The 16,154-nt window shown below is 38.5% G+C and overlaps 1 protein-coding gene across 5 annotated transcripts in view; it reads right to left on the bottom strand.

Annotated features, from left to right (window-relative positions):
* The window catches only part of LOC136880825 (E3 ubiquitin-protein ligase RNF8), a 142,363-nt gene that overhangs the window by 102,411 nt on the left and 23,798 nt on the right, over positions 1 to 16,154 (bottom strand). For all 5 annotated transcript variants that reach the window (XR_010860952.2, XR_010860953.2, XM_067153372.2 and 2 more), the window contains one exon: positions 2,189 to 2,428. Coding sequence is in view for 3 of the 5 variants with exons in the window: in XM_067153372.2 (XP_067009473.2) it covers positions 2,189 to 2,428 (240 nt within the window). In the remaining 2 variants the exon portion in view is untranslated. The remainder of the gene's footprint in view (positions 1 to 2,188; positions 2,429 to 16,154) is intronic.

Raw genomic sequence — 16,154 nt, 5'->3', positions numbered from 1 at the left:
ACCAAAAAAGGCAAAGACCGTTCCTTCGGCCGGAAAGTTTATGGCGACTGTCTTTTGGGATTCTCAAGAGATAATCCTCTTCGACTATCTGGAAAAGGGTAAAACTATTACAGGTGCATATTATTCATCGTTATTGGACCGTTTGAAAACCGAGCTGCAAGAAAAACGCCCACGATTGGCCCACAAGAGTTCTTTTCCATCACGACAACGCAGCAGCACACACCTCAGCAGTTGTGGTTGCAAAATTAATGGAAATAGGATTCCAACTCATTTCACATCCCCCCTATTCTCCAGATTTGGCTCCCTCTCCAATTTGAAGAATGGCTGGCGGGACAACGATTTTATTCAAACGAGGAGATTATTGTAAACACTAATGGATATTTAGCAGACTTGGACAAATCCTATTATTCGGAAGGGATCAACAAACTAGAATATCGTTGGACGAAGTGTATAAGTCTAAAAGGAGACTATGTCAAAAAATAAAAAAAGGTTTACCCCAAACATGTAAGTAGTTTTTATTTTTGCACAGACTTTTCAAACACCCCTCGTCATTTCATCTGTCAGTCATTCATCATTTCCCCGGAGGAGTGTAACAGGCCTCGACAGCTGGCGCAATTCCTATCTATCTCTCTACAATTGTTTTTTCAAGTCAACTGTTTACCAAGAACTTATCTGGAGTACGGGTGCTCATTCAGTTGTACTAATTGGCGTCGTATATTTTTATATACGTAATTGGCTTCCCGCAGCCGTGACAGGTTCTGGACCTTCGAAACGCTCTCCACTCTACTTTGGTGTTTGGCCGCAGCGCGTGACCTTGAGTGTGCCGCGCTGGTCACCGGGAGCTGGCGGCTTTCTACTACAGATCTGTTCGTCTGCGAATTCAAGCCTTTTTGATCTTCGTATGTTGATTAGTAGTGTTGTGACTTTATGCAGGACAGAATGTGGTGTCGTGTCTTTTTGCCTAACAGAGTGTGGAACTGACCTCCAACATTCATTGTTTGTCCAACCCTTGTCCCGTTTCCCTACGGGGTCGGGTATGAGGTGAGATGAATTTGTCGTGGCGGTTTTTTTTATGACCGGATGCCCTTCCTGACGTCAACCTCATCAGAGGAGTTAATGAGAGATGAAATGAATGACGTGATATATGATAGTAGGGAGAGGGTGAAACCCGGTGCCGGCACATAGCCTACTCCTGTCGAATAGCACCAAGGGGTCTGCTCAAGGCTTAACGTCCCCATCCGACGGACGAATCACCATCAACAGCGTCATATGCCCTCACTCCATATGAGCACTGCGGAGAGGTTTGGAATTTAATCCAGGCTTTTGGCACGCAATCTAGTGATTAGAAATTGTATACCACCACCTCCCCTACCCTGCCGGCCAACATTCTGATGGTGAAAATTTTTTCGACCAACGGGACTCGAACCGGCTAACCTCGGTGTTAGACCGTTTTTAGACTTCAGCGCCTTAACAATCATGGCCACCAGGCGGGCATGACCTCCAACATTCATAAACATTTTATATGTTTTTATGGCTGATGATGACCTAGACTAAGGTCGAAACCGGTCCCATTTAAATAGAAATGTGATTGCTACGTTTCTTTCCTTTGAGTATTGAATAGGTTGAACCTCCTTTCCAGTTATTTAATTTTTAACAGCAATTCCTATCCTCGCTGCAAGATGGGGGCTTCATTCATTCCATTCCTGACCCAGTCACTGACTGGAAATCAGGTTGTAGGTTTAAAAAAAAATTAGGATTGACTGATACTGCCGAAAAGGCTCATGAGAAAGATATTTTAGAAAATGGTGGCAGCAAACGTGTTAAGGCTGAATGCTTGACATACAGTCACATCTCTATGCTAATGTGAAAATAAAACTTATGAATTTTTATATTCAGTAGAAGTTCTAAAGGAAACCTTTTTAGATAATTTGAGTATCTTGATACATCACTGCTAGCAACATCCATCTAGTAACATAGTGCAACGGTTCACTAGCTGCTGTCCTTGGGTGTCGGGTGGTATGTATGCGGTTAAATAGATACATGAAACTCACCTCCGCTGGGGGTGTGCCTGAAAAGAATTGCACCACCTCAGGGTGAAGACACACATTTACTTACTTCTAAGAACAGAAACAGTAAAAGTTGTTAAATGGAAACACTGAAGTATGATGGAAAAAGACAGAATGCCTACCTTTTCTGAAACTCCTCTCTCTCCTGTTCCAATTTTGCCAACAAGTTTTTATTTGCCTCAAGGAGTTCTTGTTCTTTAGATTTACTCTTCACAATCTCCTCTTGGAGTTCCTCTATCTGCGTATTCAGTCTTGACTCTAATACTTGAAACTCTTCCTTCATTCGAACTTCCAAAGCTTCAGTTTCTTCATCAGCAGAAATGAGAGATTGGCTAAAAAACTCCTCACGCTGCTGGTTATGCCTAGAATTACAGCAAGATTACGTTTGAAATACAATTCAACAGAAATACTATATTTACTCTAATTCTGCTATTACTTCCACAGAAATGCATTTGACAGAGACCATTATGCACGAAAACAACATTATACCTAATCAAAACTGCACCATTTTAGTACAGGATACCTGTGCTTATACCAGTGTCCTCTGTTTTAATTTAACCATAGATTGCAGATATATTTTTGATGAATTGTTTTGTTTACTTACTAATTATGTACTAATTCTTGAAAAAATAATAGAAAGAAATTACATTAACAAAATGTAAAGGTTAGGGTTTAAAAAGGGGTTTGAGTCTCAGAAGAACACTGTGCACCTAGAAGATCTACATACTAGAACACTTTGAAGACAAAAATGCTTTATTGCAGAGATTTTCTTAATAATATTGAAATACACCAACAGGTAAATTTAATCCACACATTTTATATTATAGTAATTTATTTTATTTTACACTTTATGGCCTGCATTGAACCACACTCTGGTCAATTATACAAAGGATTTTTTTATTTCCTATCAGCATAATATTCCTTCATTCTGAGAGGTGTTGCCTTTCTTTCTTCAACTGAAAACACCCTCCCATGTATTATTGATAAGAATGATTATTATAATACAACTAGATATACCCAAAAAATTTAAAGGAACCGAAAAACATAAAAATAAGATTTAAACAAAAAATAGACAAATGCCATACTGTACAATGAAAAGGATATTTACAGAGAATGACAGAAAAAATCAGAATGTATGAAAAACTACTGGGCAGTTCGGAAAGAAAGATTATTGAAGATGACCAGTAAATGATTGACTGAAGTGGTCTAATGGGGCCGTAAAAGCAGAATAGTAATAATAATAATAATAATAATAATAATAATAATAATAATAATAATAATAATAATTTTCAAAAAACAAGCCCGAAGTGTAGGAGTAGCGTGCCTGCATCTTTCCCAAAGGTCCCAGGTTCAATTCCCAGCCAGGTCAGGGATTTTTACCTGGACCTGAGGGCTGGTTCGAGATCCACTAAGCCTATGCAATTAAAGTGGAGAAGCTATCTGCCAGTGAAATGGCGGCCCCTGCCTAGAGAGCCAACAATAACAGCCAAGAGGATTAGTCATGCCGATCACGTGTTACCTTATAATCTGCAGACTTTCAAGGCTGTACAGCGGTTGCTTGGAAGGCCAAAGACTCATTGAGGCCAGTAATGCCAAGGAATTATTAAAATTAAAATAAGATTCACCCAAATTCCAAGTTATAATCAGATTTATATTTTTTATATATTTCCCACCATCGCTATTGCAAAAAAATTTGCCAATGCAGTAAATAACTGTTCATCCATTTGTTTGCAATTATTTAAAATCTTAAATCCAATACAATTACTGGTTAGGCATGTGCAAACTCACACACACTGAAACATTGCTGTAAGACAAATTCAAATCACTTCACTTAGGCCCCAAAAGAAAACCAAGTTAATGTTTACAAAATATAATTACTTCAAACATGGTCTCCATAAAAATACTTTTGACTGCACGATGGATCCCAAGAAGAACAAACAATTTTCACTCAGTTCCTTGTTGTAAACAAACATTTCCACTAAAAGTGTGTTCATATTCTAAAAGTTCTAAGTAACACAGCACATATTTTCTCAATTGAAATTCACCAATTTAAGTGCTTTCACATCAACAAGAGGAACACAGGCTTAGGAGTAACTGTTGAAGTCATAGAGTTATCTAAAAACTTTGTTGTGATTTTCTATTTGTTGGTCTCTAGTGGATGAATGATGAACCAAAATGATAACATTACCCAGGCCTAACAAGGCACACCCTCCTCCTGTGAAAGTATAGTAGTTATTCAATTGTTAAGAGATACGATAGGTAGAGGTCTCGTGAGGGCCACAGTGCAGAGTGGGGAGATATGCCGGGAGCGAGCTTGTAAGTACTTTATGATATATATATAAAGAACGAATCAATGACTTCCCGCAATTACGGGTTGCCACAATGGACAAAGTAAAGCATATCAGGATAGAGAATGTTTTATCATATAGAAATATAGCGGTGATATGGACTACTTAAATTATGGAGGTCCGAACAGGTGAGATTTCCGGATGTGTACAGATCCACGTAGGGTGGTGGTAACTATTCTTTCAATGCTGTTCATAGGCAGATAGAACTTCTTTCAGACAAGATATATGTTTTAATTTCTTTTGTTATAATGGAAGACATTTTTCTTCACTTTCAACTGAATTAATTTATAACTGTGAGGTTCTTCAGTCTGTCCAAACTAATTCAGTACAACATAAATTAAGAAAAGACGTGAAAAATGCCTTTTGTTATTAAAAAACTGCACGCACGCACACGCACGCACGCGCACACGCAGATGTTATAAGTTCATAATGTTAATAATGCACATAGCCCCTACTCTTAAATGAAATAGTTTAATATTCTTTGAAAACAAAATAGGTGGTTGACATAAAAAGGGCACATAGGTAAAAACTCATTTTGCAGAAAAAAGGAAATGAAATATTTGTCTTTACGGTTTATTTCTTTCCCATATTGTAGTGTTGTTTTTATTTAGAATATTTAATTTCGATATGAATAATTAAATGGAAATTCTAAGTTCCCATGGAGGGAATTAGATATTTTTCCACCAATAGAGCATATAAAAAATCAGATTTTCCATTTGGAATTGCTAGGCGGGCATTAATTCCATTGTGGAGTTTTATCTCCCGTATGCAGTTATCAGACAGTGCCTCTTGAATAGGCTTCTGATAAGTTCACCTGCATACACTCCAGCGTCAGTGGGTAGGGTCTGACACATCCCACTCTGACGAGTCTAGTGTCAGACCTAAGACGAAATGCTGGTTAATAGAGCTAACGCCTGAAAAGCCATACATCTAATTTTTGATCTGATGTATGAATAATTAATGTAAAATAAAATGGCTCATAAATTAAGTAAGTAAGAACTTTTAGATCAATATTATGAGCCCTATTTGCGCAGACAGCATTTCGAGTGGTAAAATTCAACAAACAAGACTTAAATATAGTGCTTTAAATTAAATGTAATCCATTAATAATAAAGATTGTGAAAAAATTAAGTGGCTACAATAGATCAATATTGTCAGCTAATAGAATTTTCTCTTCAGTCCTGGTTTATTATCATTGTCAGAGAATAATATCAAAAGGCCCGACTTCATTTATTGTTCAGTCTTGGTTTATCATCCCCTCGACAAATGCAACATTGTCTTCAGAAAAAAAATTTGTACAGGCTTCTTACATCCTTCACTTTCTTTTGGTTGATGTCTGGGGAGCGGTCTTTGCAATGGTTAAGTTTTCTTGTTTGTAAAGACATTTCCAAATGCAAAAAAGGTTGAAATTTGCGTGGAAGGGGTGAGAACACAAAACAGGACCACTTCTCATTGTGCTTATGATCAGATACTGCATTATCGTGAATGGGACTTTTTTTTTACAACTTGCTTTACATCACCCGACACGGACAGGTCTTATGGTGACAATGGGATGGGAAAGGCCCAGAAATGGGAAAGAAGCAGCCGTGGCCTTAATTAAGGTACAGCTCCAGCATTTGCTTGGTGTGAAAATGGGAAACCATGGAAAAACATTTTTGGATACTGGCTTGTCCAAAAAAGAATGGAGATAATAACTTATCCTAGCTGGCAGTAAGTCCACATCCATTGTAACTTAAAAAATGTGGAAGGGTTTCTGCAGCACAATACCATTACAGTAAGATAAGGCTTGGCATTTCCAATCACTTCTTTCTGGTTAATGTACTATCTAATGAGTCCAAAGTTCCTATCACACTGTGAGAAGCTGTGATCATGAACTGGGTAAAGTGGCATGGCTACCTTTAACCCAATGAGTGCTACGCCCGCCTATAGACGTGCTGACGCTGCAAGTCCACCACTGCTACGCCCGTCTATAGACGGTGCGCGAGAATTTTAATTTTTTGAACTTCCCGGTTCACTTTCTAGTGTGAATTTTATCTCTGACATGTTCTGGCATCTGTTGGGCATTATGTAGAACTATTTCATCAGAGATTATAGCTTTGGGAAGTAACTTACAGAGCTTTTTGCAGACGTCTGCAGAGTTCAGCTGTGATGTGAACAAACATGGTGGAACAAGAGTCTAGTTTCTCTTGCAGCGATGTTATTTCGGATCACAGAATCTTGCAAGTGATAAAAATCATTGTTGTCCGTATTGAAGATACTGAATGTAGGATGCTAAATGGTTTATTTTGTCACCTATTCAATACATATAAAATTTACAGTTAGGAATTTATTATTAATTCCGCTTGAGACATGTTTCGCCCTTCATTGAGGGCATCATCAGTCAAATTACCTCCTCAAGGCAAAAATCAGGTACCTGATTAATATTTAACATGCACAAATTAATACACATTACAATGGGAAAATAAAGTACGAGAAACTCTTGTACAATGGTGATGGTTAAACAATATAAGTTTAAAGAATAAGAAGTCGGCACCAATGCTTAAAATTACTGGGTAATTGTAGCAGAGTTCAGCAGTGGTGCTCTGAAGAATAATTGATGCACTCATAGGAAATTATAAAGTTTATAAAATTATTTACAGTATAACAGTCGGGGGAGGGGGGAAGGGTATAGTGCTCGGCATCAATGTTTTTAAACAAAAATTACTGCCAATGGTTGGTAACTATACAGTAAATTTACATTATTCAATTGAACAGTTGAGAATTTACAGTTTATATACATATTTACAAGAGAGCAGCTTGGTGAGCAAGGATATAAAAAAAAGTCTATTACCAAGTGTGTCCCGTTGCTTTAATCGTTGGAAGATGATTGTAGCATTGACGTATCAGAAATATGCAGAGTGGTTTAATCTTAGTTAATAATCACAGGGGGCAGGGAAAATATTCCATAGCCAAATGAGGTTCTATAGGCATCAAACAGAAAGTTGTCTGGTTGAAGCACCAGATTCGGTACGGTGAACTGGTCAGCGTGGACGGAGACTCAATGGGTGTCATTGAGTAAACAGTGCATTTGAATGGCAACAATGATGGCCGTTATTTGTAGGTAAATGTATTACTGGGAATATGTTGCAGGTTGAATCCTTCGCTTTTTCTTAGTTGACTTCTTGTAGCTTGGAATGATGTGTGAAAACATCAGTGTGAGATGCCGGTGAGACTTAAATTGATATTATTTCGTGAATGAATGTATGAAGGACCTCGGGACAAAGTTACAGTTTTTTGTTGCTGGTCTAGTGAAATAGAATGGAGTTCCTCATGCTATGAACTGCACTGGAGAGATCAGAATGTATACGGTAACTATAGAGTCAGAGCGATGTAGCTGGGACGAGGCATCTCTTCATTTTGTCTGAGAAGAGGAGCTGTAGTGGCACGCCATATTCATGCCGATGTGCGCTGGAATTCTAGCGTGTTGTTGGAAGTTGTGTTGTATGAAGTGGAAGTTATCTGTAATTGAGATGTTAATAGTATTAGTTGGTGTGTAACAAAAGATCATGGTAAGTAATGAAGAGTACATGTTATGTTACATACGTGATGTGTCGTTGAGAGGCAACGACTGTTATACTGTAAATAATTTTATAAACTTTATAATTTCCTATAAGTGCATCAGTTATTCTTCAGAGCACCACTGCTGAACTCTGCTATAATTACCCAGTAATTTTAAGCATTGGTGCCGACTTCTTATTCTTTAAACTTATATTGTTTAACCATCACCATTGTACAAGAGTTTCTCGTACTTAATTTTCCCATTGTAATGTGTATTAATTTGTGCATGTTAAATACTAATCAGGTACCTGACTTTTGCCTTGAGGAGGTAATTTGACTGATGATGCCCTCAATGAAGGGCGAAACATGTCTCAAGCGGAATTAATAATAAATTCCTAAATGTAAAATTTATATGTATTGAATAGGTGACAAAATAAACCATTTAGCATCCTATACTCACAGAATCTTTCCGTTATTAACCACAGCAGAGTGTGATGATGGAGATGATCATTTTAATGAATTGTTAAGCGATTTTGAAAGTGAAAGTGATAGAGAGAGTGCCGAAAATATTTTATGTGAGAGAGAAATAGAGCTGCCTCCTAAAAGAAAGAAGAAAAACACGGTGAGTACAAAAGCTATGTTATCACTATTTTCGTGGCGGATGGATTACTTTTCTTCACCAGACTTTCCAGTAATTGTGACAGGCTCTGAGGGCCAAGTAATGTTTTAAGACAACCCAAAAATCATAGATTTTTTAGAAACTTTTGTGCCAGTGGAGTTGGTGCAGATAGTTGAACAAATCGGCATCACCAAAAACCAGTAGAAAACATTTAACTATCACCACATTCCAGGTTTGAAAAGTATTTTAAAATATCAACTTATATACTTGTAAGAAGTTACATGTGTTACTGTAGTTGCATACAGATTTCAGGAAATAATATTATTTTAGGCTCTTTACTTTGTATAAAGATAATGCACGCATGGGCACATAAGTGTGATTTTGTTTTCTCTCAAAATAATATTGAACGTAAGTGTAGGATTTTCCATTTGCATTAGATTTATAAACAACCATCATTTATAAACATTTTAAGCTAATCACCCCACTGATAAGTAAAAAATTGACGCTTCTACAAAAAAATTTACATACGAATGAAAAAACTCCGCACTGAGGTACCAAACAGTCAACTGGTAACTCATTACTTAAAAGGTTAAACAGGTGTAACAAAGTCAATTTTCAACATATCCTGCTGAATATTCCGTCATTATAAACTAGTGAAAATGGGAGGCAAGCCTGTGCATTTTGTGTAAAACGGGCCCATAGTTCTATGTGCTCCTTTTCCGTTGACCGCCTCAATTACGTATCAAGTAGAGCAACAATTGAATGTCGTCATTTCACTACCTAATGATGGAGCCTAGATTCTGCAACACGTGAAGTACTGGGTAGGGAAAGTAAAAACTGGCCAGGAAAATATTTATAAGACCGACATGAAATTGACCCTTGTTAATGAAATGCCCATCACAGGAAATGCTGGAAACCGTAATTTAGAGGCACCAGTCCGTTGCTATCACATGTCTGTTACAGACAATGAATCGCATGTTAAATCCATATTGATGGTTGAACTTTTCACAAAATTGTACAAAACTATTTTAATCCTCCTAGTCAATACTATATATATTTTACGCCCAATTAAGACGAAACTTCACACATAAACAGACATGTTTCGATCTGGCATTGGGTCATCCTCAGTAAGACATATATAATGAATTAAAAACATAGGAACACACAAAATGAAATGTTAGTTAAAAAGTTTTTTTAAAAAGCACGATGAAAGTTAAAAAACTGTGAAAAGTTGATCGTTAAAACAGTCTTGAGCTGGAGGTCTTTCTCTGTCAATGTTTTTGTTGTCCTTTGGTGTGGTTCAACTGGTATCTCTATACTGTTGGCTTAGTTGTTGTGTTCCAACATATGCATTACTGAAGTTGTACCGCCTGAATTTAGTGTTGCGTGGCCCGTTCGACTGCGGGAGCAAGTCAGTCAAGAGCTGGACTCCGTAGTCAGAGAACACGGGTGATATAAGTCACATATTTATAAAGCCTTTCTTCAGTTTCAGGACACTGTGCACTCTTCTCTCAGAAAGCTCTATGATCATCGTTACTTTTTAATAAAGTTTCCTTCTTCCTCCAATCGCGAATACCATCAATATCATATTTCTGATAGTTTCAGCTTCTGTTACAACTTTAAGTCTCTCACTCACAGTAAATGACAGCAAACGCTTTTTTGAATTCATCACTTGTTACCACTGATGCTTCTTCAATCAGAACACAAAGTATTAATCAAATGCCACACCATGTGGTTCCGTAAGGTGGAAGTGAGCGACGGAGTGAGATTTCAGCCAATGCCAAGTCACATTATATGAAACCATTATTGCTGAATCTTTGGAACAATGTATTACGAGACCACAGTACGAAAGGCTTAATATGACCCACACCCAAATTTAACCCCTCAGCGCCGACCTCTATACATGGTATAGACCCTCTTTTCTTCCGTAGCCGCCGACCTCTAGACGTCCTATAGACCCATACATGGTTTCACATTTACGACTATAGCGCGAAGAGTTTTGTAGTTATTGATATGCAAATTGTTTTGTTTCCAAGAAGACATTTTCAGGTTTATCAGTGTTGTAAATAAGAATTTAAAATCGTTATAATGTAGTTGTTTTTGCAAGGTTAATTATTTGTCAAGTAAGTCTGAGCACTAATTTCTGCTTTTTTTAAAAGTCTGTTTGTTTCATTCTTTCCCACAGAAGAAAATAAAGAAATGATGATCTGAGAAGTTTGTCTTTTCGCGTGATATTCTTTGCTCTATTTGTACATTGGGAGTGCGGTTTATTTATTATATTCGTCTTTATTTCTCAGCTCGTCATATTTTCGTAACTCTCCACGAGCGCTCTGTGTCGGCAACAGCAAGTGCTGCTTTCTGTCATACGATACGAGAGCCAGTTGTTCATGGTACATATCTCGCTTGAAAGACTATGTCTCGACCTTTCATCTGAAATATGTATTGAGTTGATTTGTTTCGCATACAGTAAGTGTTATTCCCCTCATTCAGTTTCGTCTTGCTGCTTTCAGTCTCGCTGCAGCTTTATCAGTCCGTGTGGCGCGCCGCGCTCAGCCGTGGTTTGACTGACAGTAACGTGCTTGGAATATTGTATAATTCAGATGAACGTTTAGTCGGAAGTAGTAATGACAGTATTAGCAGCACTGATAATGAAATAGATGATGTAGCAGTGGTAAATGATGAGAGTGACGATGAGGAGGAAACAGTACTTGGAAATTTCGTGTAGGAGACTACTGATAATTATACATGTCAAAGGGAAGTTTTCAACAGTGAATTATGATTCCTAACTTCTCTAATAATATTCACAAATATCACAGAGACAAATATTGAGCAATTAGGGGTACCTTATCGGAGCAGCTGGTGAAAGGTTTGTTTACAAAATACGCTCGCTCGGGCGGGGAAAGAAATATTCAGGGCCGGCGCGCATCAGATAATACAGTTCCAAGGTTGCAGAAAAGACATTTTATCAGGAAATTAGCACCGAAGAGTGAGAAATCCAAACCTCAGAGACGACGTATCGTGTGTTAAAAACACGACGAAAAGAAGACATCAGTGTACTGCTGCCAGGAGTGTGACTTGGGTCCCTGTCTCGAAGAGTGCTTCAAACTCTATCACTCGGAACTAAATTACTAAGGAAATGTGAAACAATTATGTAATTATCTGCACGCACTTAGTTCTGTCATAAGGAATTCCAAGTTTCGAGAATATCGGGCTACTCTTATAATTGTAGTAACGTTGTAAGTGAATCAATGTATTTCAGTCGCGCGTAGTTGAAATCTCATCCGGCCGCGGGGTAGGAAGCTCTTTAAATGGCTGCGACGCTGAGGGGTTAAGGAGCAATATTTCTGTAAAAGAGTGCGGGTGGTATTCAGGATTATACGGTATATAATGACAGGAGACATATTTAAAATAAAATTCATAGAATTTTAAAAAGTTCTAAAAACATTGTGTTTTTTTTTTTGTTATTGTCTTCTTCATACAGTTGAGTTCTATGTCCTCCTGATGTTTTCTTGTCTTATATAGTACTCTGTTTCCTTACGTTCATGATTTATGATTAAAGTTGTGTAAAACTCTTCATTAAGCTATCTAAATGTACTTGATTTTAACAGCAAAGGGGTTGTAAACCCAGCTGGAGAAACTCCTTTCATTATAATTATAGAATCACACGGATGTAAAATCTTCAGTCCGCCAGTGTGGCTTGATGTTCATCACTGGTCACTTTAAAATGGTGCTTCGGCTCATATTGCTGGCGAATATTTATCTGGTCTCAAAACAAGTAACGATGGAAAACTATCTTCAGGGCTCCCAACAGTGAAGTTCGAACCCAGTATCTCCCAAATGAAAGCGCACAGCTACGTGACCCAAACTGCACAGCCAACTCGCTTGGTGGTAATACTCCTCAACCCTGTATAGATTTAAAGTGAACGCTATTTTAACCGCCCAACCTGATGAATAATACCGCTTCTGGATTCCCAGGATCGCAAGCGCATCCTCCTAACCTGTCCCTTTCGCAGACAAGATACAACTTGTTTCGTAGATGCCCCTTTTGGTCAGTTACCCAGTTTATTCAGTGCAGAGGAGATGAATTAATATGGCTTGTTTTTACAGTCAAATGTCCTTCATCAGCACTCTAACAGTTAAAAGAGAAAACCATCTCCTCTAACCAGAAGAGAAAAATTATTCCGGTAGAAGAAAGTAACGTGTGGTTGAAAACTTCAAATTTGGCAATATTATTTTTTAATATTTCCAAACTGAAAGGATGTGAAAACAATTCATGAACCACAATCCAACATAAAACAGAAGGTTGCAAAGTGACTGATTCAGTTTCCTCTACAGGAGACTTATTTTCAAAAAGGAAGTGTGGTGCAGAAATTGAAGTAGAAAGTCAATGTTTTGCAACATGTGTCCAGAAGTAGTCCAACAGTGTGGAGTGCTGCACATACTGTCAAAATTAGTGATTCATACTGACAAAGGACCCACAAAACAAAAGACACCTCCTCTGAGCACAAGTTTCTACATCTGGTATGTGATCTGAACAATGTTGTCTATATACCACAGTGCTTCAAAGGGACAATTAGATTGTGTTTCAGGAGGGATGATTTCCTTATAAAGTCTGTGATGCTGAAAGCAAGGATTTAGAAGTCCATTTGTCTTGGTAAATCAGTGGGATGGTGGATAGTTAGAACAGATAAAGTGGGGTGAGGCGAGGGCACAAAATGAAATGGAGTGTCAGGATGAGAGAAAGCATCATTCATATATAATCTCTACTTCCATCTGTCTTTCACAGCGATAGTGAAAACATTTCAGCTGTTAAAACACTTTCAATTGGCATCAGACATAGGTAATTACCAGCCCTTTACAAATATATATATATATATATATATATATATATATATATATATAAATAAATAAGAGGAAGAAGAAAAATTTAAAATGTTAACCATTATATTTAAACTGTTAGTGGGAGGTGGAACCAGTACCTTGCCAGATGGCTATAATCATTAAGGTGTCAAATTTTTATAGTCTGACAACACTGGGGTTAGCCAGTTTGAATCCTGGGAAAAAATAATCTGACTATCAGAATGTTGGCCAGCAAGGTAGGAGAGAATACACTAGCAAAATGTTATCTGCCTTAAGGCCTACGGGAGTCAATGTGTTAACAGAATCCGTTTCAACCTTGCTGACGCTTCTTTTCTATCTCCAATTAGATAACTGTGTTCATATCAAGAGAGGGTATATGATGCTGTTGATAGTGACTTATCCATCGAATGGCTAATCAGTAGACCCCATGGTGCCATTCAACAGGAGTAGGCTATGTGCTGACACTAGGTTTTATCCTCTCGCTATGTCATTATCACTACCATCAAACACACAACACACCCAGTCACCACACTGGACATTCACCTTCGCAATGAAATGGTTAGTGCTATTACAAGGCGGCTCAGAGGCCCAGGTACTGCTAAGCACAAGGGCAGGTATGTGGTAAACTCATGTCCTCATCCCAAGGTGCTGCAGCTCTTTTTAGGTACACCCACAATAGAGGTGAACTGCATGTACAAAGGGCACTAGGAAAGTTTTGCAATGTGAGTGAACGCTTTAGACCTTTTCGAAATAATTTCCACCACACTCAATACACTTCTCCACACGTCGAAACCAGTCGCTGAACCAACTCTGCCACTTTTCTTCGGTTACATTTTCACACACTTGATCCCATGCTGCCAGAAGCTCCTCGTCAGATGCAAAACGCCGCCCTTTCAGCTTCATCGTCACTTCTGGGAAGAGTGCGAAGTCACATGCGGCAAGATCAGGACTGTATGACGGGTGATCAAGTACAGTCAACCCTGATCTGGCATGAAAATCCAGTTACATTAGCACGATGTGCTGGAGCATTGTTGTGATGCAAGAGCCAAGTGTTGAGCCGCGACCTTGCACGAAGCTGCTCGAGAGTCTGAATGACCTGAGGCAGACAAGTCTCACTGTACCACTTCGCAGTAACTGTCCTTTATGTTTCTAGCACAACCCGAGTCAGGATGCCCCGTTTAGTGAAGAATACTGCAATCATCCTTTCCTTCACTGACCTTTACTTTCGCAGTCACAGAAGTACCCTCAACTTCAAACAGCTACACCTTGTTCTGGGATTTTGTTGGGACATCGTAATAATAAAGCCAAGTTTCGTCACCTGTAACGATGCTAATAACGTTGCGCGAAGTCCATTTTCAAACTGTTTTAGCATTTTCCGGCACCATTTCACTCAATGTGCCCTTTGTTCCTCTGAAAGTGAATGGGGCACCCAAAGGGAACAAACCTTTCTAACATGGAGATGATCGTGTAGAACTGAATGAATAGCTGGTGCAGGGATGTGGAGGGTCTCTTCTACCTGCTGATATGTCAACCTCTCTCAATATTTTCCTCACAGCTTCAATGTTTTCCTCAGTCACTGATTCAGACGGTTGCCCAGAACAAGGATCGTCTTCAACCCCAAAATATCCCCTCTGGAACTCTTTGTACCAGCAGAAAATTGTTGTCTGATGTCGACAGTCTTTCCCCAGCCCAGGAGTCATTTCCTCCAGGTACTGGTCAACAGTTAATCCACGAGCAAAATTGTAGCAGATAATTGCGCGATATTCACCTTTAGACCACACTAACTTCTTAATGTGCTTTCAACCCCATTGCTTGGTAACAACTGGTGTGAAGGTCGCGCCTTGCTCTCTTCTAGATCGGTTTTCATTACTCACCATAACAGGGGTGTCCAGCCAACCGTTTTTACGTATTGCAAAGACTTATCCATTCTTCATTCCTTGAGCGACTGCTGGCTGTGGTACAAATATTCCATTTGAAATACTTTCATAAAGAGCGGATCCGTCTACTCTAAAAACATTGCAATTTCGGACAATGGGAGGACTATAAATTTTTTGTAAGTATTTCTGAAACACTGTTGTATCCACAAAATGGATATGTATATCAGGATTATAGTAATTTTTCTACAATTTCCAATCACTACACTTTTGTGTAACAGGCCACGCACATTTGGAAGAACCTGGTGCGGCAGTTTCACTCTTACTTTCTTCAATATTCTGCTCACTTCAGTAACTTTCACTGTTTCTACCACTATCCTTGAACTCTTGATTCATTTTCCAAAACATCATTAATGCCATAATCACCATCTAAAACAATGTCTACAAGCGTTTTAAATCTCTCGTCGACATTACCGCGAAACAGGTTCTACTGCATAATAAATACTGAATACCAATGAAAAACAGTTATTCAACAATTCCAGTGTCACACAGAAATACAGAGAGCATCAAAACCGACTTTCAACCTATTAGGTCGAATTACGTACATTTAGTACGTGTTGAAGAGATGTTAAGAACAGAACAAAAATGGCCAACCAGACACTAGTGGGATCCGAACCCATAACTCCTGATTTCGCGTCGGTTGCCCTACCAATTGAGCTATGGTGGAATAGGCCATCTTTGTTCTGTTGGAACTGTAGAGAGCGTATAAGTCGCCCCTTGAGGGCCAAGCCAATGAATATTGAATATTGCACTATTGCTGCTGTTCATTTTCTCTTCTTTCTGGTATAAA

The sequence above is a fragment of the Anabrus simplex genome, chromosome 9, assembly GCF_040414725.1.
Source record: "Anabrus simplex isolate iqAnaSimp1 chromosome 9, ASM4041472v1, whole genome shotgun sequence".
In the NCBI taxonomy this organism is placed as follows: domain Eukaryota; kingdom Metazoa; phylum Arthropoda; class Insecta; order Orthoptera; family Tettigoniidae; genus Anabrus; species Anabrus simplex.
This window is presented reverse-complemented; position numbering and strand designations above follow the sequence as displayed.